The 20,862-nt window shown below is 43.4% G+C and overlaps 1 protein-coding gene across 1 annotated transcript; it reads left to right on the forward strand.

The window, feature by feature from the left end:
* The first annotated feature begins 15,408 nt into the window (after positions 1-15,408).
* LOC310819525 (actin-related protein 6) lies at positions 15,409-20,541 on the forward strand. Its single transcript, XM_083690827.1, has 11 exons — positions 15,409-15,585; positions 16,006-16,123; positions 16,385-16,453; positions 16,714-16,837; positions 17,127-17,262; positions 17,627-17,683; positions 17,844-17,942; positions 18,213-18,291; positions 18,372-18,543; positions 19,001-19,139; positions 19,472-20,541. The coding sequence occupies exons 1-11, from the start codon at positions 15,497-15,499 to the stop codon at positions 19,599-19,601; spliced, it is 1,212 nt and encodes a 403-aa protein (XP_083546953.1). The 5' UTR covers positions 15,409-15,496; the 3' UTR covers positions 19,602-20,541.
* The last annotated feature ends 321 nt before the right edge of the window (positions 20,542-20,862 follow it).

Genomic DNA, 20,862 nt, shown 5'->3' on the forward strand with positions numbered 1-20,862 from the left:
GGCCTAGAATACGCAGCGCCTTTAAAATGGCACTCAGATCTTAGGCTCTAGAACCTACGGTGTCTTCCCATATGGTCTAGCGGTTAGGATTCCTGGTTTTCACCCAGGCGGCCGGGGTTCGACTCCCGGTATGGGAACTAATTGTTGTCGAAAAATCAAGTATGTTCTTTCAATGTGTAGAACGGAAGTCATCGAAAACTCACTACATGTTGCATCCCTATCCACTGTATTTGTGTAGTGCTTTTTGTTTTGTGTGAAGAACAAAAATATATGGTGTGTGACCACTCTGGCAAAGTCAATCTTATGCTTGACTATGGGTGACATCTTTTTGTTTTGTTTGGATAGAAAGGTGATCTTGGGTGTTTTGGCAACATTATTAGAAATGTAAAGAATCCAATGATTAGAATGAATATTGTAGCAATCGTTTTTATTTTCATCTTTCTTTTACAATCACCCGTCATCGACTCGAAGAGGACGTATAGCAACAAAAAAAAAGAGAAGAAAAAAGGGAAGGAAGTCTGTGATTTGTCCAAATGTAAACAATATATATTTTCATGAACCCCGAAGAAATACTTTCAACACAAATGGTATGGTTTGAACAAACACACCTTCCGGCGTGGGACACCAGTGGTAACATGCCGTGATCGTATAGTGGTTAGTACTCTGCGTTGTGGCCGCAGCAACCCCGGTTCGAATCCGGGTCACAGCAGCTTCAGAATGAAGGCTCTATCCTTTTGAAGCAAGCTAAAACCAAAGTGGTACTTCTATTCCAATGATCTGGAGTGATTTCCTATACCATTCGGTTTACACACACACACACACCAGAGGCTGAATTCCAGACTATTTATCCCCCTACTCTGAGGATCTCATCATGCCCTGCTAGTAGAGGGAGAGTGGGCCAGTGGCGCAATGGATAACGCGTCTGACTACGGATCAGAAGATTCTAGGTTCGACTCCTGGCTGGCTCGGTGTTGTTTAGTTTCAGCAGTACAAAACCCCCCAACTAAAACACAGAGGAGTCACGCCCTCTTCCACCGATTTCGTGAGGCTCTGACAGCCGGCCGCGCTCTCTCCGTCCGAAAAAGAGCAGAGTTGTGATTCTCAATACAAGGCAATGCAATGAATGAAGCGTGACAAAAGAGCCATTGATCAAATATTTCATGAATACATTTGTTTCTCCCATGCCATATGGCCTAGAATACGCAGCGCCTTTAAAATGGCACTCAGATCTTAGGCTCTAGAACCTACGGTGTCTTCCCATATGGTCTAGCGGTTAGGATTCCTGGTTTTCACCCAGGCGGCCCGGGTTCGACTCCCGGTATGGGAACTAATTGTTGTCGAAAAATCAAGTATGTTCTTTCAATGTGTAGAACGGAAGTCATCGAAAACTCACTACATGTTGCATCCTTATCCACTGTATTTGTGTAGTGCTTTTTGTTTTGTGTGAAGAACAAAAATATATGGTGTGTGACCACTCTGGCAAAGTCAATCTTATGCTTGACTATGGGTGACATCTTTTTGTTTTGTTTGGATAGAAAGGTGATCTTGGGTGTTTTGGCAACATTATTAGAAATGTAAAGAATCCAAGGATTAGAATGAATATTGTAGCAATCGTTTTTATTTTCATCTTTCTTTTACAATCACCCGTCATCTACTCGAAGAGGACGTATAGCAAAAAAAAAAGAGAAGAAAAAAGGGAAGGAAGTCTGTGATTTGTCCAAATGTAAACAATATATATTTTCATGAACCCCGAAGAAATACTTTCAACACAAATGGTATGGTTTGAACAAAGAGTAAAATAACCAAACAGCACAAATGATGATATTTCCAGACATACACAACCCAAACAATAAACTCTTAAACTCTTTCAATGTCCAAGAACCTTATGTCTCTTTTGGAGTGTATTTTTTAGTTCATATTTAGTTCGTTTAGCTAAATTCCTCACAAATAGCCTGTCTTTTAAATCATAGTTCATTGTAAAAGAAAAGACGGCCGGGAAAGGAAGATCGTGGCAAAATGTTTGCAAACAAAAATCGATCTCACCAGGGGAAGAGGAGACGCGCGTCCGCGTTCATAAACTTTCGGCTCTGATCCGGTGAGTGGAATCCAAAACTCACAGCGATGCAAAGGAAATAATCCAATCTCTATTATTCCAACCACGATGCAAGTGCACAATTGTAATCCAATACGGATCATTTCAACTGCTTCTTGCCAAAATGGTTTGATCGAGTGGAGCACAGGACACACACCGTCCGGCGTGGGATACCAGTGGTAACATGCCGTGATCGTATAGTGGTTAGTACTCTGCGTTGTGGCCGCAGCAACCCTGGTTCGAATCCGGGTCACGGCAGCTTCAGAATGAAGGCTCTATCCTTTTGAAGCAAGCTAAAACCAAAGTGGTACTTCTATTCCAATGATCTGGAGTGATTTCCTATGCCATTCGGTTTACACACACACACACACACACACCAGAGGCTGAATTCCAGACTATTTATCCCCCTACTCTGAGGATCTCATCATGCCCTGCTAGTAGAGGGAGAGTGGGCTAGTGGCGCAATGGATAACGCGTCTGACTACGGATCAGAAGATTCTAGGTTCGACTCCTGGCTGGCTCGGTGTTGTTTAGTTTCAGCAGTACAAAACCCCCCAACTAAAACACAGAGGAGTCACGCCCTCTTCCACCGATTTCGTGAGGCTCTGACAGCCGGCCGCGCTCTCTCCGTCCGAAAAAGAGCAGAGTTGTGCTTCTCAATACAAGGCAATGCAATGAATGAAGCGTGACAAAAGAGCCATTGATCAAATATTTCATGAATACATTTGTTTCTCCCATGCCATATGGCCTAGAATACGCAGCGCCTTTAAAATGGCACTCAGATCTTAGGCTCTAGGACCTACGGTGGTTTGAGCGTCGTGCTAATAACGCGAAGGTTGCGGGTTCGATACCAGTACTGGCCACTGGTTTTAAGGGTCCCATTCCCCCCTTCAGCCGTTTTGAAATCAGCACTACCTTTTCTCCTTGGTTGAAGTAACTGTAATGTAACAGCCCTCGTCCTTCATCAATCTAGACCTTCAACGGCCACCGTACTCCTGGAGATCTCTGGCCCCTCTCGTTGCTATTTTGCTGATAATATTCCCGTGGACCATAAGACACACAAATAAACTTTAGATGACGTTCAGAGAAAGTCCAAATCCATACCCAAGCACTATTGTGAAGCAATGTTTTGACACACATTAAGCGTGGCTATTCATAGTTCATGAGAATACGCCGACTGATGTCCATGCTGTGCAGTCAATTCGGCAGGAGACCTGTTTTTCAGACATGCCTTAAAAAACGCTAATGGAGAATGCGGGCATCGATCCCGCTACCTCTCGCATGCTAAGCGAGCACTCTACCATTTGAGCTAATTCCCCATCTGATCAAAAGGCTAAAGGCATCTCACGAACAAATGGTATACTGTAACCCGAGTCCGTCATCGTTTAGGAAATGCATTTGTAGGATGGCGCATCGGCTTGTGAGAAGAAACGCATGGTCGGTTAGTTCAGTTGGTTAGAGCGTCGTGCTAATAACGCGAATGTCGACGCTCTGATACCCGTACTGCCCACTGATTTTAAGGTTCCCATGCCCCCCTACAGCCGTCTTGAAATCAGCACTACCTTTTCTCCTTGTTTGAAGTAACTGTACTGTAAGAGCCCTCGTCCCTCATCAATCTAGACCTTCAACGGCCACCATACTCCTGGAGATCTCTGGCCCGTCTCATTGCTATTTTGCTAATCATATTCCCGTGGAGCATAAGACAAACAAATAAACTTTAGATGACGTTCAGTCCGAAGGGGGCTGAAAGTCCGAATCCATACCTAAGCACTATTGTGAAGCAATGTTTTGACACACATTAAGCGTGACTATTCATAGTTCATGAGAATACGCCGACTGATGTCCATGCTGTGCAGTCAATTCGGCAGGAGACTTGTTTTTCAGACATGCCTCAAAAAAGCTACCATCGATCCCGCATCGATCCCGCTACCTCTCGCATGCTAAGCGAGCACTCTACCATTTGAGCTAATTCCCCATCAGACCGATTTGTGAAAGTGATCTCACGAACAAATGGTATACTGTAACCGGAGTTCGTTATCGTTTAGGACTTGCGATCACACATCCGCTTTTGAGAAGGAGCGTATGGCAGGTTAGCTCAGTTGCTTAGAACGTAGTGCTAATAATGAGAAAGTCGCGCGTTCGATACCCATACTGGCCACTAATTTTAAGGGTCCCATGCCCCCCTGTAGCTGTTTTGAAATCAGCACTGCCTTAACTCCTTGTTTGAAGTAACTGTCCTGTCATAGCCAGAGAAAGTCAGAGAAAGTCCCACTCCATATCCAAGCACTACTGTGAAGCAATGCTTTGACACACACATTAGTGTTGCCATCTGTGACTCAGAGGTGGGAAAAGAGAGAAGGAGTTGAGTGTCATCAGCGTAGCAGTGGTAGGAGAAACCTTGTGAGGAAATTACAGAATCAAGAGATTTGTTACAAAGGGAGAACTGTAAGGGCCCTAGGATGGAGCCCTGGGGGACTCCAGTGGTGAGGGTGCGTTAAGAGGACAGCGACCATCTCAACGTCACCTGGTACGAGTGATTGGCCAGGTAGGATGCAAACCAGGAGAGTCCAGAGCCAGAGATGCCCAGTTCTAAGTGGGTGGAAAGAAGGATCTGGTGGTTTACTGTGTCGAATGCAGCGGACGGTTCCAGAAGAATGAGAACAGAGGAGAGGGAGGAAGCTCGAGCAGAGTTTACAGGGTCTCTGTAACAGCAAGGAGAGCAGTCTCAGTAGAGTGCCTAGTCTTACAGCCGGATGTCTGTGGGTCAAGGAGGTTGTTCTGAAGGACATTGTGAGACAGTTGGTTAGAGACAGCACGTTCAAGGGTTTTAGATAACAAGGAGAGAAGGGATACCGGTCTTTAGTTATGGACAGCAGACGGGTCAAGAGTTGGTTTCTTGAGAAGAGGCTTGACTTCGGCTGTCTTAAAGACAGCTGGGACACATCCTGTGGAGCGAGGGGAATTGATTATGGTGGTAAGGAATGGAAGGAGGTTGTTGGAAATGGATTACAGAAAGGGTGAGGGGATAGGATCGAGAGGGCAGGTGGTCGCCCACTTGGATGTGACAAGTTTTAGTGTATCATCTGGGGAGAGGGGGGAAAGAGCTGATAAACCAGAGACCGAGGGTAGCGCAGTAGGTTTGGGAGGAGTGGTAGCAGTGTTGTCGAGAGGTTGAGTGAAGGAGCTGCTCATGCCATCAACCTTCTTTTCAAAGTAGGTGACACGTCATCTGCAGACAGAGGAAGGAGGTGGGTTGAGGAGTGAGACATCAGCCTGACTGACTCCAAACACTGACTCCTAACACTGCACACTGGGGAGAGAGGAGTGTGTAGGAGAGTGTGTGTGAGTGTTAGAGAGAGAGAGAGAGAGAAAGAGAGAGAGAGAGAGTGTGTGCATGTGTGTTAGAGTGCGAGAGAGAGGAAGCTGTGTGTGTGTGTGTGTGTGTGTGTGTGTGTGTGTGTGTGTGTGTGTGTGTGTAATTCAATATGTAAACATTGCAGATGTCTGAATCTGCTCCCGTCTGTGAGCTGAGATTGAAAGGCAGTTAATGGTTATGAGGATATGATGCACGGACTTGCTGCCTTTTGCTTCCCCCATCTATGTGTGTGTGTGTGTCTGTGTGTGTGTGTGTGTGTGTGTGTGTGTGTGTATCATTTTAATCTTACAATACATATCAAGTGTATTGTATTCAGCAATGCAAAATCGTTATGTCTTAATGGAAGATTTCTATGCAAACGGTTGCAACAACACGACCCAACTGTCCTGTGGCTCTCCGTTACTCTTCTCCTGTTCTCTCTTGTCCTCCAGAGCCTCACTGCTCTTCTCCACTGTAGCAACCTCCTTAAGGTTCCCTTTGCTATTTTCCACTGTGTCAAACCTTGTGAACCAGGTGAGGCGACTGATCTGCTCCAACACAAACAGCAGGGATTAGTGCCCTTTGTCACAGTTTTGATTTGGAATTTACATACATTACAATATTGGAATCGGAAAGCTGCATATTTTTTCTTTGTGATGAGTTAAGCAGAAACCAATGGACTAATCAAATGCACATTATTAGATTTCAATGAAGTAGATATTCCATGATATTTTGTTTCTGCTTTCATTATTTTGATCGGGACCCACCCAAACCGTCTGAAGCCCTCTGTCTACCCAGCCTTCCTTTCATCTGCTCTGGGCTGAGTTTCTCCGTGGCCAGGCTGCAACTTGCATACTTATATTCCTACTAAATAGCTCACAGTATGAATGTTGAGTCACGTCTATGGTCTGTTTACATTGTAAATTGTATTACATTCTTTTTGACATTGGCTGAAAATGTGAAGCATGTAGCAGTCAAGAGAACAAACATTTTGCATGCTACAAAGGCTCCTTGAGACACTAATTGGTTAGTGCGTGGTACTTATACAACAGTACGCAGCAAAGCAATGGAGAGGTAGTGAGTTCAAGCCTCACCTTGAACACAGATTTTTGGTAAACCTTTAGATTTTGAGAAAATGGGCCTTGACAGATTATTCATACTGCCTTCTGATTACTAAAAGTGTATTCTAGAAAGTAATTGTACTTCATGCTGTTTAAGCCTTACACTTTCATAAAAATGTATGCAGTGTCTTGCATATTTATATTCCAAAAAAATAACTTGCAGTATGAACGTTGAGTCACAGCCATGGTCTGTTTACGTTGTCAGCGTACTGTACATCATAGGTAAGGCATTGAATTGATCCTCACTGGTATTAACAAGGGCAAGAAACAATTGGTCATCTTCTTTTTGATGTTGGCCGACAATGCGAAGCAAGCAGCATTCAAGAGAACAAACCCTACATCTGTCATGAAATAGGCAAGCACAGGCACTGCTGGGATTTGAGCCCATGGTCTCCTGTTTACAAGAGAGGTGCTTTCACCAGTTAAGTCACAGCACCCACAGAACATGGTCCATGGGATTCAAAGCAGTGTTTTCCATTACAGCACCGGAGACTCCAGTTGAAAAGATTCCAAGGATTCCTTCCCTTCAGAGAGACCATGCACAATTGAATTGTGCTATTCTGTGCATTTAGCTGGAATTACTGAGTTGGACTGACCATGTCAGTTGGTTGATGGTCAGGTGTTTGCAGTGACTGAAATTTGGCAGAATATGTAGTGATACTGTCTGTCCACTAGAGGTCAGTCCAATACAACTCATCTCATCTCATAGGGTCATTCAGATCACCGCTGCATTCAAAAACAAGTGGTGACCGTGAGGAAATCAAATGAGCGTTACACGTAGGTAATGTTAACATATTTCTATCATATCATATCTTTCTAAAAGTCTGTCTAAAAGTAGTTTGTTCTCACGATAGAAAGATTGAAGTGTAAAGGTAAGTGTATACAGTACAGTATATACACACACACACACACACACACACACACACACACACACACACACACACACACACAAACACACACACACACACAAACACACACACACACACACACACACACACACACACACACACACACACACACACACACTAATAGAGAGACAGACTTAAGGGTAAAGGTAAGTCCATCCAGTACGGTTGCTATAGTGTTGAGGGTTTCTGGGTGGAGGACTGTGTGTTCATGGAGTGCTCCACGAACATGTGACGGTAGACCTCCAACTGGTTATCCAGCAGCTTGGGCACGTCATGGCACGGCTCTAGCAGAAACACGTTGGCAGAGTTGGTCAGGAACACCTGGGGAGGAGGAGGGAGAGAGACACACACACACGGTTCTCTTTCAAGATGTCACATCCAAATAACGTGCAAAACACATACTGTAAAGAGGGTTCCTAGTACAACACGTGCGCGTGTGCACACAACGCACATGCCCACACTCATGCACGCACACACTGACACGCACACACACACACAGGCACACCTGCAGGGTGGGCTGGATGCCAGCCTTGATGTCTCTGTTCTGTGCCTCAGTCAGACAGCCACGGCTGATGGTGCTGCTGAAGGAGTACATCCTCCCCCAGCTGGACAACCGTCTGTGCCTGTTACGGCGTCTGTCTCTTCCCGTGTTTGTTTGTTTGTCAAGCAGGCCGTGTGCTCCAAAGGTCGGGGGAGGCTCCACCCACTTTCTGGTTGCGGTCATCAGTGGTCCTGACTAGAGTGGGACATTCCGTCCAGCGCACCAATCCGGACAGGGCACCTGTAGTTTGGCCAGCTTGTCAGTCGGGGGCTGTGTTCAGTTGAGCAGTTCCCAGCTGTGAATCTTGTAGTTAGACATCCGTTGTTTGATGATTCAGTTCATGTTGTGTGACTTGAACAAGGCACTAACTAGCCTCTTAGCTGGAACCCACAGGCCTTTTTTCCTTTGTAGTTTGCCTCTTTACCTTACCTAGAAAACTACCTAAGTTCCTTGTAAATAAAATAACTTTATTTTACCAAATCTAACTGGTTCTATGTTGCTTCCCTTTCCCCTAACGAGCTGGGTTGCAACAATGGCCATGACTCTCTAACAACTGGAGGAGGAATGGATAGCACAGTCAGTATGTGTGTGTGTGTGTGTGTGTGTGTGTGTGTGTGTGCGTGTGCGTGCGTACGTGTGTGTATGCAAGAGAGAGAGAGAGAGAGAGAGAGAGAGTAAGTGCATGTTTGAGACAACATCATCTGTGTGTGTGTGTGTGTGTGTGTGTGTACGGTCCTCAACTGTACATTCGTGCTGTCCGTCTCCGTGGTGAGCAGCTGCTCTGGGTCTCCTCCACCTCGTCCTGGCTGCTCTTCTCCGGCTCTGTCATGAAGGTGGGCTTCCCCTGCAGCATCCACTTCCTGTACACCTTGATCACCTTCTGGGTCGCTGATGCCTGGTAGGACGGGAACAGGAAGGCCTGCAGGGGGAAGATAGAGACATCAGGAGATTTACTAGAATAGACATCAGGATATTTACAGGGCCGTTGGGCTCCCCCTCCATCTCTGGTCCTTCTCCTTCTCCTGCTCCCTCTCGTTCTCCTGACTGCTCCTGCCCGCAGTGACAGTCTGAACACACACAGAGGCACACACACACGTTGGCAGTGAGAGGTGGAGAGGGTTTAGAGCTGTGACTGAGGGCTTCAGCATACACACACTGAGACCACTGCAGAGACTGGGTGCTGGGTGACTAAACCTGTTTAACATGCGGAAAACATCTATCCCTCCAGCATAGCACTCTTACAGCAGGTTACACTCAAAACGGACTCAAATGTCTCGTCTCACTTGGTCAGATTGGTCATTGGTCATTGGTCACCACAACTGGTACTGCTCTCAATACTTTCAATGTCAATCTTTCAGCTGAAATTGGTCATTTAGCTCTGATAATTTACTCAGCCCATAAAGTCATTGAACTGAGCCCTGTTCATTTCACAGCACTAAAATGCCTCGAAGATGAGGTACATATTTCAAAAGGAAATTTCATTTCAAACAGTACCTTTGAGTTAATTGGTAATTAGATTGAAATAGCTGCCATGACTGCTCCAGTATTCAGCCTTAGACAGAATAGGCTAGATAATTATAGCAGCCGATCAGTAGAGATGTAGAGAATCCTCTCGTAGGGTCACGGCCTAGTGGATGCTGGACTGAATGGTTCAATAGCCATAGAAGAGCATGCTTGGACACCTTCCCCAAAATATGTTACATTTCCAACAATTGATGTGAATTGATTGCATGGCAAATAAACAGTCTTTCTTTCATTCTTTCTTCTCCAAAACTGTTTTTGGAGGAGAGCATCAACTATCCAATTTACTCACCACTTAAAAAGCTACCAGAATGCTTCAGAAATAGAATGTAAGAGTACGGAGTGTTCTACTGGATCTCAATTGGAGCACGCTCTCACATTGCAAACGGACAGTATTTGACACTATTAGCACAAAATACTGCACACAGTGTAGAGACTGCACACACACAAAGGGCACACTCAAGCTGACCTAATAAAAGCTTGTAGAGGTTGGTGAGCTTGGTGAAGGGGGGGAAGAGGTGAGGCAGGTACTACTTCTTGAACAGACTGAACAGAAACCTGAAGCCCAAGTCCTGGTTGTCTTTGTTTTTCCACTCTAAGCTGGACACCTTTCAGACATACAGACGGACGGAGACAGCTAAGAGTGAGTTGCGGCACGAGAGGACAGAAGATCAGATACAGAGTGAGCTGGATAGGGGAATGTGGGCTCTCCCTGGACAACCATGAACTTGAGCAGGGTTTGGAGGATGTAGCAGGTCTGATCGTCTGCCACCTTCTCCCCCAGCACGGCGGGCTGATCTCCTCTGGCACCAACTTGGCTGCTCAGGCAGAGAGAGAGAGAGAGAGAAACACACACACAATACACAAACGTACACACACACACAGACAGACAGACAGACAGACAGACAGACAGACAGACAGACATACAGATGGGTGAGTACTCAGAGCACAGTGGCATTAAGGACAACAGCCTGTCTGAACTCTCTTTTTCACTTTTTCTTCCCCTCACCTAGACAGCCTGTCTCATAGGACTCAGCCACAAGCCACCAGTGTGATTCCCTGGCACCCGGAGGACCACAGCCACCCATCCCAGCCCAATTAGCACTAACTTCCAGAAGGAATTTCAAATGTGTCTGGGCAACGCATGTTCAAGCTGGGACACATTCAGCAGCAGCAACCCAAAAATAAAGACTTGGAACTTCCGTTTGGCAGATGAGTTGGCTGGATGGCAGGATTCAGGGAGAGTCTAAACTTGGGCGATGTGAAGAGTGTGTGTGTGTGTGTGTGTGTGTGTGTGTGTGTGCGTGTGCATGTGTATATGTGTGTGTGTGAGTGTGTGTCTGTCTCCTCTGTGTGTGTGTGTGTCTCCTCTCTGTGTGCATGCGGACACGGGAGGGGGGTTAGTCTACACCCTGGAAGATAGAACAGTATCTATCTCTACGGTCTACTCTATACAGACCACCACCAGAGAAGACCCATAAGCCATGACTGCCTCATACACGTGGGTGTTCTTGCGTAAAAAAAGAAAACTGTGTCTTTGTGTGATAAACCCCACCCGCCCCACCATTAATTCTTACCTTGAACGAGTTTCCAGTGTGCAAAAGCTTTTTCAGAATAGAACCTGGAACAAAGCGGTAACAAAGGGGCAACAATTACTGACAGGCTTTTCATAACCCTGAAACCAACAGATGTCCCCTCCTCCACTTGATGTGTCACCACGCAGAGAACACACACAATAAAACGTACACTGTGCTGGCTCTGTCAATCCATATTGACTTTCTTTTTTTTTTAATTGGCGGGTGTGCATTTATGAAGACAATCAGGCTATCCGTCATCAACTGAGACATTTCTCTGATTGTTAAATGCCTTCTGGGGGGGGGGGGGGGAGCGGTCTGTGTAAACGCCTGTCCTTCCAACACCACCAGGAAACACCACTACAGCACAACACTCTTTCCTGCCTGTCTGAGTGTATCAATGAGGCAATGAGTGGCCCTGCATACAGTACACGTAGGCCCGATCAATGACCCACTATTCTTGCCGACCCAAAGCTAAACCCGAGCTTTGTCATTGAGCTCGTTCAGGCAGCAGGGGTTAATAGTGGCTAACAGTAGTCTAGTCACCAAGGTGACTCCTCAGGCATCCACAACTTGGATACAGTTAGGAGCCTCCATATTTGGAGCGATAAGCCCTGGGGGGCCATCGGCAGCCATGATCTCTGCCTTGTTGGTTTAGCGGCAGAAACGGGTGACAAACAGAAGCTTATAATTGAGGTTATCGCTTCTTGCCAGAGTCCTCCTGTTCGCGAGGCTGAAACCGAGCAACGCATAATTCAATTACCCATTTGCATTTCAGATGAGGCTCTCATTTGCATTTTTCATTTACCTCCCCTTCCGCAACTAATTATTTTTCTTCTTACACAACGGCGTTTGAGCGTGGTTGTGCAGATAATCTGAGCTTCCTTGATTTATTTTTGTGGTTAGTGACAGAGGGAGGAGAGGACAGTACTGAACTGAACTGACGCAAACGTATTCAGACATTGTTACAATATTCAAGGAGGGGAACCAGGGTAGAAACTAAAAAGCAGCTTAATCAGAGGTACATACCTATACTGTGGAACTGCCATCGACTGTAGATTTTTCTGGTAGAAGTTGCAGAATTTTCTGGAAAATTTGGAACATCAGTAAAAAAAATAATGATTTTTCACCAAACAAACAACTCACTTAAGGCTAAAATAGTAAAAACAAGAGTAGAGCACAAAGGGGAGGCAAGGACTATAAACCTAATGGGCCTGAACACAACTCAACGTAGCTGAAGTGCGACTTTGGCGAAGTGACAACAATACATGAGAGAGCAGTGATCGGACAGACAGACATCACTCATGGTGTCTGGAGTACTGGTGGCCATGGTGTGTCTGTGTGTGTGTGTGTGTGTGTGTGTGTGTGTGTGTGTGTGTGCGTGTCTGTCTGTCTATCTGTTTGTGTGTCTGTCTGTCTCTGTGTGTGTGTGTGTCTATCTGCCTCTCTGTCTGTGTGTATGTCTGTGTGTGTCTGTCTGTCTGTCCTGGTTGACTCCTCTCTGATCCAGAGTGTGTCGGGGCTGCTGCTGCACCTCTCTATCGATCCAGGGAGGGATTAGACATACCCAACACTAGCGCTCTCCTCCGAGCAGCATGATTAATTATCATTATTATTATTATATATATTATTATTATTATTATTATTATTAACATTATTCTAGGGGGTAACTCAGTGGGGGGCCCGCGTCAAAGCCTGTGTGTTGTGTGTGTGTGTGTGTAACACACCCATCCTTCTCTCTTTTACAGACTCATTCTGGGTTTCTATAGTACGCAGCTTTAACTTTGGTAGGACGAGACGATTACACTGACTGCACCTAGAGATGATTTCCCATCCTTTCCGTAGTTTGAAAATACTGTGGAAGTAAGTGAATAATGCAATAGGGTCCTGCAGAGTTTGAAATTATGTCTGAGGACACACTTGGAGAGATGACTTCTTGGAAGACAAGAGGAAACTTTCCTGCAAAAGGTCAAACATGAGCATTCTACATAAGTGACAGTCTGATGCAGCAGAGTTTTTTGAGTGAACAGTATTGCAAGCATGTGGCAATCACACCACAGTCACAGCAGGTGAACAGAGAGCAGGTCAAAGTTCACTGTTACTAAGTGGAATGCTTAATCCTGAAAGAACCATTGGAACCAAGTTGTTGTCAACATCCAGAAAAGTATCCAGATGTCAGAGTTTGACTCTTGAGTTTTAAACCAATGAAGAGAGAGATGGGACCATATATACAGTACTGAAAAATGTATGCACTTAATGCAATGTGAGTGAGTGCATACAGTAGATAAAAGCGTCAGCTAAATGGCATATAGAGGCCAGATACTAAACCAGATCACTCATTTACAAGGCAACCAAATGACCTATTCCGTTTATAGAACTAGGCTAGACACACATTATACAGGCTTTTGGCCCTAGAAGCCTAGGCCTAGCCTTTACTGTATGACAATAAACATTAATTAGCCTACTGTAATATTGTAATAGTCAATGAAATATCGTTATTGAATAAAACGATGCAAACTGAAATTAGCCAACATAAAAAAATAACAAAGAATTAAAAAAAAAGATTTCCAGCATTAAACATAAAAAAAACAGTCTGGCTTAAGGCCATTAAGCCAGGGAGAAGACAGAGACAGAGGAGAGCTACTGATGGCCAGCCAAGATACAGGTTGATGTTCTTTTATTCATGACCTACTCATGAACATTTACATAGCCCAGGGCTTTAATGGCCCGCCCTCACGCCGAACACTTAAACTGACACCAATCATGGCCAATCATCTGCCCTCGTGAGCAATGGCAGAGTAGACACTGTAAATAATAAGAACTGTAGAACTGCTCTCCTCTATGGCCTTTATCTTTCAGAACACGACTGTCCCCTCCTATCCTACAATGCTAGGTCTACAGCGTAGGCTGGCCTAGTCTTCTTAAGGGGCTTCGCTACTGTCCCAATTAGATTAGCGAAGAGAAGCCTAGTTAGCTGTTTAGAGGGAGCTAAAATACCCGAAGCCATCCAGGACATCGAAAAGGTAGCCTGTGTTATGGAAAATACATTGATAGAACTGTTTGAAGAACATAGTTCTCAACATTAGTTCTATAGCCATTGTTCTGAGAAACACAGTATGATTACCATATTCATAGCTGTGATTCCGGGGTGAGGGGTAAGAGAGAAAAAACAAAGAGACAGACACATCTTGCTGACAGGAAGGTGGATAGGTGTGAAATGTTGAACGCCGATTGATCAATAAGAAAGTCTCCCCATTGTTACCTCTCTCTCGCCCTCTTTCTGGTAAGCACAAGCCCATCAGCTGATTTTGTGGCTCCTACCATTATGTTTCATCTGTATAAAAGACAACCTTGAGAATCGCCTCTTCAGACTTGTGCTAAACAGTCCCTCGGATTTACACTGGGCTGCTGTTAGGCTCTTGTCTCTTGTTTGCAAGCAATAATAAGGCTGCTCAGGACTTTATTTCTTGAATCTCACCTCCGAAGAGCTGAAGTACAGAGTGGTAAATCCTAGACATCCACCACACCTGTTACAGATAGAGCTCATATAAAAAGAGGGCTGGCTGCTGGGTCAGAGTGGGGTAAAAACAGTGGACACCAGAGAAGAAAAACAACATGATCACCACCACCACTACTGGGCCTTTTGAGAACAACCTCCTTCCATGCCCACATTAAACTGCAGTGCCCTCCATAACTCTTTGATTCTCTGTGGCTCAGTTGGTAGAGCATGGCACTCACAACGCTTAGGTTGTGGGTTTGATTCCCGCTGGGACCATATATACTGAAATGTATGCACTCACTGCAATGTAAGTCGCTTAGGATAAAAGGGTCAGCTAAATGGCATATATAGACCTCCTAAAGACCTCTTCACACCCACTACCCCCCCTGTACTAACCCTTGAGACCTCTTCACCCCCACTTCCCCCCTGTACAAGTTATCTCCTGTTAATAATAATAATTTTAAAAAAAAGGCTTCTGGCATTACGATTGCCAATGGCCCCTGGTGTGAGCATTGATTACTTTGTCTTATGATGACTGTTGGATAGATGATTCACTTACTTAAACAAATGTATTTGTTGTAAATCGCTTTGGATAAAGGCGTCTGCTAAACGCCATAAATGTACTGTTAATGTAAATGTAAATGCAATATTATATAATATAACTATTGGAAAGAGGAAGCATACTCCAACAGTTTGGATTTGAAATCTTGACGTGAAGATTTTGGAAAAGGGCGGGTCGGAAAAGCGAGCTTTGCATTTGGCCAATGAAAGTGTTGTGGGCGGGCCCACATTGGAAGCTTGTACCGCCGTGCAGACGCTAACATTAGCTAGTAGCTTTATTGGTTAAAGATATATGGAGAAAAGAAAGAGAGTTATGTATGATAAATGATATATGGAGATAAGAAAATGACCACCTTGGTTCTTGATAATGGAGCTTATGCGGCCAAAATCGGATACAGCCATGAAAAAGTCAGGTACGACGAGCTACGCTACGGCTAGCTTAGCTAGTAAGGCTAGCTAAACATTGATGTTTTGTTAAGATAACACTGACTGTTCTGCTTACACTGCCAGATAGATGCTCTTTGATAGCTCATATAACCAATTACGAAGGAAGAATATAATAGCTACGTATGTTTAAACCTTAATTCTGCCGCAGCTGCTAAGTTTAGATCTTTCGCCTCCTGGCTTCTGTACTTCTATACGTCTATGTTCGCTATCTTGCTTAATCAAGTCTAACTACTATGTCGGTGCTGTATGCTGTTCCAGTCTTTGACTTGATTATGGGGCAACTACATGTCAGATACAGAAGCCTGTAAATGCGACTTAAGCTTGCCAAGTTGGCTACCTTGTCACTTATTTCCCAAACTGAATGTTCTTCATGACGTTTCCTACAGCGTTATCCCAAATTGTCAGTTTCGCTCGAAGACGTCGAGGTTAAAGACCTTTACTGCCAACCAACTGGATGAGATCAAGGATCCCTCGGGACTTTTCTACATTCTCCCTTTTCAAAAGGTGAGTCTGTGACCTGGCCATGTCCCCATTACACTGCCTCAAAGTTTAGTCTTGATGGGCTGCTTCAAACATAACATCAAATACAGTATATATGTCACTGCTCAACAGTTACCCAGCCTAAAACCTCTAGTAGCCTTTAGTTGCTTGATGGCAATGAAAACCTCCCTAGATGGGAGGAAACCCATAGGGAACACCCATAAGCAACTACTATACAGTGGAATATTGTGTGATGTGGAATATTTTTTCTGTGTTCTGATACAGGGTTACCTCGTCAACTGGGATGTACAGAGAAAGGTTTGGGATCACCTCTTTGGAAAGGAAATGTTTAAGGTGCTAATAATCTTTGCAGTCATTGCATTGTTCCTCTGTCAAGTACAAGTGTTTTAAAAAGGCATTCAGACATGTAATGGCTACCCAGAGAGTGCAACTGTATCATATACAATAGTACTAATATACAATGATAATATCCTAAGTAACTCTGATGGTTGAAAGAGAAGTCACTTGGGTTTGCAATGCATTGCTGTCATATTGCATGGTGTGAATGTCTTTTTTTTTTGCATCTTTCATGACTTCATTATTTTTGATTTCAGGTGGACTTTGCAGACACCAGTATAGTGATCACAGAACCCTACTTTAACTTCACCTCCATTCAGGAATCCATGAATGAGATCCTGTTTGAGGAGTACCAGTTCCAGGCTGCTCTCAGGATTAATTGTGAGAGTGAATTCTGATCTAGTGTGTTTCAGATACTAATGTTATTATATGATTGTTTTATCATCATGATGATTTGTTTCCTGGCTAGCATTTAGCCATACCAGTGTACATGAATGGGAAAAAGAGGTCTAACATCTGAACAAAAAACTGAACTATTCTTTTAAACCTGGCTCTGTGTTCTTTTGCTTATAAATAAGTGTGATTTTTGTTTCATTTTACCTACATGTCCTCACTTGAGTGTTGATGCAGCAGAGGTGTGTAATACTGTTGTCGTTTCTCTTTGTTTCAGCTGGATCGCTAAGCGCCCACCGCTACTTCCAAGAGAACAGCTCGGAGCTCTGCTGCATCGTGGTAGATAGTGGCTTCTCCTTCACTCACATTGTCCCTTACTGCAGGGGCAAAAAAATGAAGGATGGGATATGCAGGTTAGGCATCTACTCAACAAGTGTGTTTTGAGAAGGCAACACTGTGTTGTCCTGTCATACTCCCTTGCTAGGTTATTGCATGCATTGGTTGCATTGCATTACAAATGTTGGGAGGCACATGTGCACTGTTGTGCTTGTACATCTGCTCCAACTGATAGCTTGTGTGTGATGTTTGCGTACGGTATGTTCCGGCCTTAAGAGGCACTATATTTTATGTCACCTTTATTTATCCAGGAAGACCCATTGTGGTCATAAGAACTTTTTTACAAGGGAGACCTGGCAATGGCACACATCCAAAAGCATTTGGCTCAGGCCATAACACTATTTGCGGATATTAATGATTTAATTTGGTTTTGCTCTGTAGGGTCAATGTAGGAGGGAAGCTCCTGACCAATCATTTGAAGGAGATTATTTCATATAGGTAAGATTGTCTTGAAATGACACTTATATGGAATATTGTTCTGCATTTGTAGGCATGGCTTTGTCCAAATCTCCTTCATGAAAGCACATATGTATGAGAGGTTCTTTGATTGTAATTTTATTTTATTGTCTCTTAAGAATTTAAATCTCCTTCTAAACAGGCAATTACATGTCATGGATGAGACCCATGTGCTTAATCAGGTGAAGGAGGATGTATGTTATGTATCCCAGGAGTTCTACAAGGACATGGAGATAGCACAGTAAGCAATTTTACTTGTCACATGACATCATCTCACTTGCTAAAATACAACAAACCCAATAGCACAAATATAGAGAGACCCACTTACCACAACACTTGCTAAAAGGTTCCTGAATTCATCAACTTCAGACCAAAGAGCTTAATGAAAATATCAGTGCAGCAAGTTCACAAATTTACATAAATGTATTGATATGGGCAGCCACCTAATGCAGACAGTGTTTCCTGGCAGGACTGGAGTGAGAAAGAATGAAAGCTGATCCTCTGTTTGCAGGTTGAAAGGAGAGGAGAACACCGTTATGAGAGATTATGTACTGCCAGATTTCAGCTCCATCAAAAAGGGCTTCTGTAAGGTAAGGATCCCGGAGACGCATTTTCGGCTGTACTGCATGGAGTACCTTGTTCTCTGACCATCCTCCATATCTTTCTCTAGCCAAGAGAAGACATGAACTTCACAGGCAAGTATAAGACGGGAGAGCAGATCCTGCGCTTGACCAACGAGCGTTTTGCTGTTCCCGAGATGCTCTTTCACCCCTCAGACATCGGCATTCAGGAGATGGGCATCCATGAAGCTATTGTCAACTCCATCAGTAACATGCCAGAGGGTAAGAGAGGACAACGGCCACACTCCTAAACTTGCATACATATACAACATTGTATTCCTTTATCTGTGTGCTTACATTCATTTCATCTGTGTGCTTCAGTTTATTGCGCACATTTCCGACAGTCCATGTGTTTGGTGAGTTGGTGTCACATTTGATAGAAAAGACATAATCACGATCAAACACTCCAAATGCTGACCTTCATCTTCTGTCACTCATTGAAATGACACTTCAGTGTGACATCATCCAGAGCCGTGTCCAACTGGGATCTGGCAGTCACACCTCAGGGCTCATACTCAGAGTTTACAACATGCTCCACTTTGGCATGCTAAAGCTTAAAATTGGTGATATAATGCTGTAGAAATCCACAGTGTACGATGCCTTGCTTGTTTTCTGTTATCTAACTAAACAGTATGCAGTTCCTTCCTACTAACATTGTAATTGTTTTTTATTTATTCAGAAATGCAGCCGCATTTCTTCAAGAACATTGTGCTGACTGGGGGCAACACATTGTTCCCAGGGTTCAGAGATCGGGTGTACAAAGAGGTCCGCTCCCTTACCCCCACTGACTTACAGGTCTCTGTGGTGCAGCCACCTAAGTGAGTGTAATACATAATGCATAAGGTTGGGCGAGGGTGTCAAGCCACAATTTTACAGAATGGATTATGTCCTTGAGGGTACCATTTATGGCAGTGATATAATTTTTAATTTCAAAATGTTACCTTCAATTGTATATTTAAATTATGCGTTTCATATGTTTTTATTATTATATTGTCTGTATTTTGTATCAGTATCATGTTGTCTTGAAATTCATTCAGAAAAGTTATCAAAAAATGCAATTGAATTAAACCAACATGAACTAAGTGAATTCTAAGTCAATCACATCATATTTTCTATAATGAAATGATACAACCCTTCTCTTTCTCCATAGTCCAATCTGTTACCCCTGGGAGGGTGGAAAACTCCTAGCAGAAAACCCAGACTTTGATGAGATGGTGGTCACTCGTGAGGACTATGAGGAGAATGGACATTTTATCTGTGAAGAAAAGTTTGATGTTTAAAGGATATTTTTGCCATCTGGTACACGGAAAGAGTATGACAACGTCAACTACAACCAATACAACTTATGCTTTTTCTACTGATCATATTGATTGGGTTAAAATGTTTGAATGATGTCTTTTTTTTAATTGCCTAAATTTAATTTGTAATTTAATTAATTGCCTGTCAATGTAAGTCTATGTAAGTTTTTTCTTATATGGAATGTTATTTTGAGGATTGAAGCAAAGGATCATCACACAACTGAACTTACCAATTCACATCTACAGTACAAAATCCTGACTCAAGATCACTCGTACAAGTTTTTTAAAATAATGTATTGTATAATACAGTAACAACCCTTCCTCACTCATGAAATTAATTTCTATACATAAAAGATGCTTCATTGTGTTTTAAATTGTATTTAAATGTAATTTTGAATATGCAATATGGTCATTCATTCCCAGAATACTTCCACGAGATACTGACCTGCATCCTCTGTGAAAGGGAGTAGCGAATAACAGATAAACCTCTTTTGAAAATGTAATGAATCAAAATGATTGCTGCCAGTCAGAAATGTGAGAGTCACCAAAGTCATTGAGGAAGTGAAGTTACATTATTTGGGAATTCAAACGCATCCCTCATTATTACATTTTGCATATACAGTGCCCTGTGTAAGTAATGGGACAGTGAAACATTTTTTCTGTTGGCTCTATACTATTTTATTGTATTTGTTTCACCTTTTAGAAATTACACCACTTTTTATGCCTAGTCCTCCTATTACCCAAAAGTGATGGGACATATTTAGATTTTTTTTCCTGCAACCCATTGACCCCACCAGATGCTGGGTATCTTCTCTGGTGATGCTCTGTCAGGCCTGTACTGCAGCCATCTTCAGTTGTTGTTTGTTTTGAGGTCTTTTTGCCTAAAATCTTATTAAATCAATTAAATGCACATTCAATTGGATTTAAATCTGAAGATTTATTTTGCCTGTCAAGACCTTTTTCCACATTTTGGCCCTGAAAAACTCCCTAGTTCGTATGGCAGTATGTTTTGGGTCATTGTTTTAGTGTATGATGTAACACCATCGAATGGATTTGGAGGAATTTGCTTGCACTCGAACAAACAGGATGTTTCTGTACACTTCAGAATACCAAAAAGTAAACTATGCGTATGCTTAATCGCACATTCATACAAGCCCCCAGAAATCTGTAAGTGATTGGATAAAAAATAAAATAATCACCAAGCTACAGTAATTAAGAGGAACAATAAACAAAAATTAAGAGG

This window comes from Argentina silus (assembly GCF_951799395.1).
Source record: "Argentina silus genome assembly, chromosome: 2".
In the NCBI taxonomy this organism is placed as follows: domain Eukaryota; kingdom Metazoa; phylum Chordata; class Actinopteri; order Argentiniformes; family Argentinidae; genus Argentina; species Argentina silus.

What these genes read in the sequence shown, in the direction of transcription:
- LOC310819525 (XM_083690827.1), top strand. Translation starts at nt 15,497, where the DNA reads ATGATATATGGAGATAAGAAAATGACCACCTTGGTTCTTGATAATGGA. An exon ending in ATGAAGGATGGGATATGCAG is followed by an intron (nt 17,263 to 17,626) that starts GTTAGGCATCTA and finishes TTTGCTCTGTAG; the next exon opens with GGTCAATGTAGGAGGGAAGC. An exon ending in CATCAGTAACATGCCAGAGG is followed by an intron (nt 18,544 to 19,000) that starts GTAAGAGAGGAC and finishes TTATTTATTCAG; the next exon opens with AAATGCAGCCGCATTTCTTC.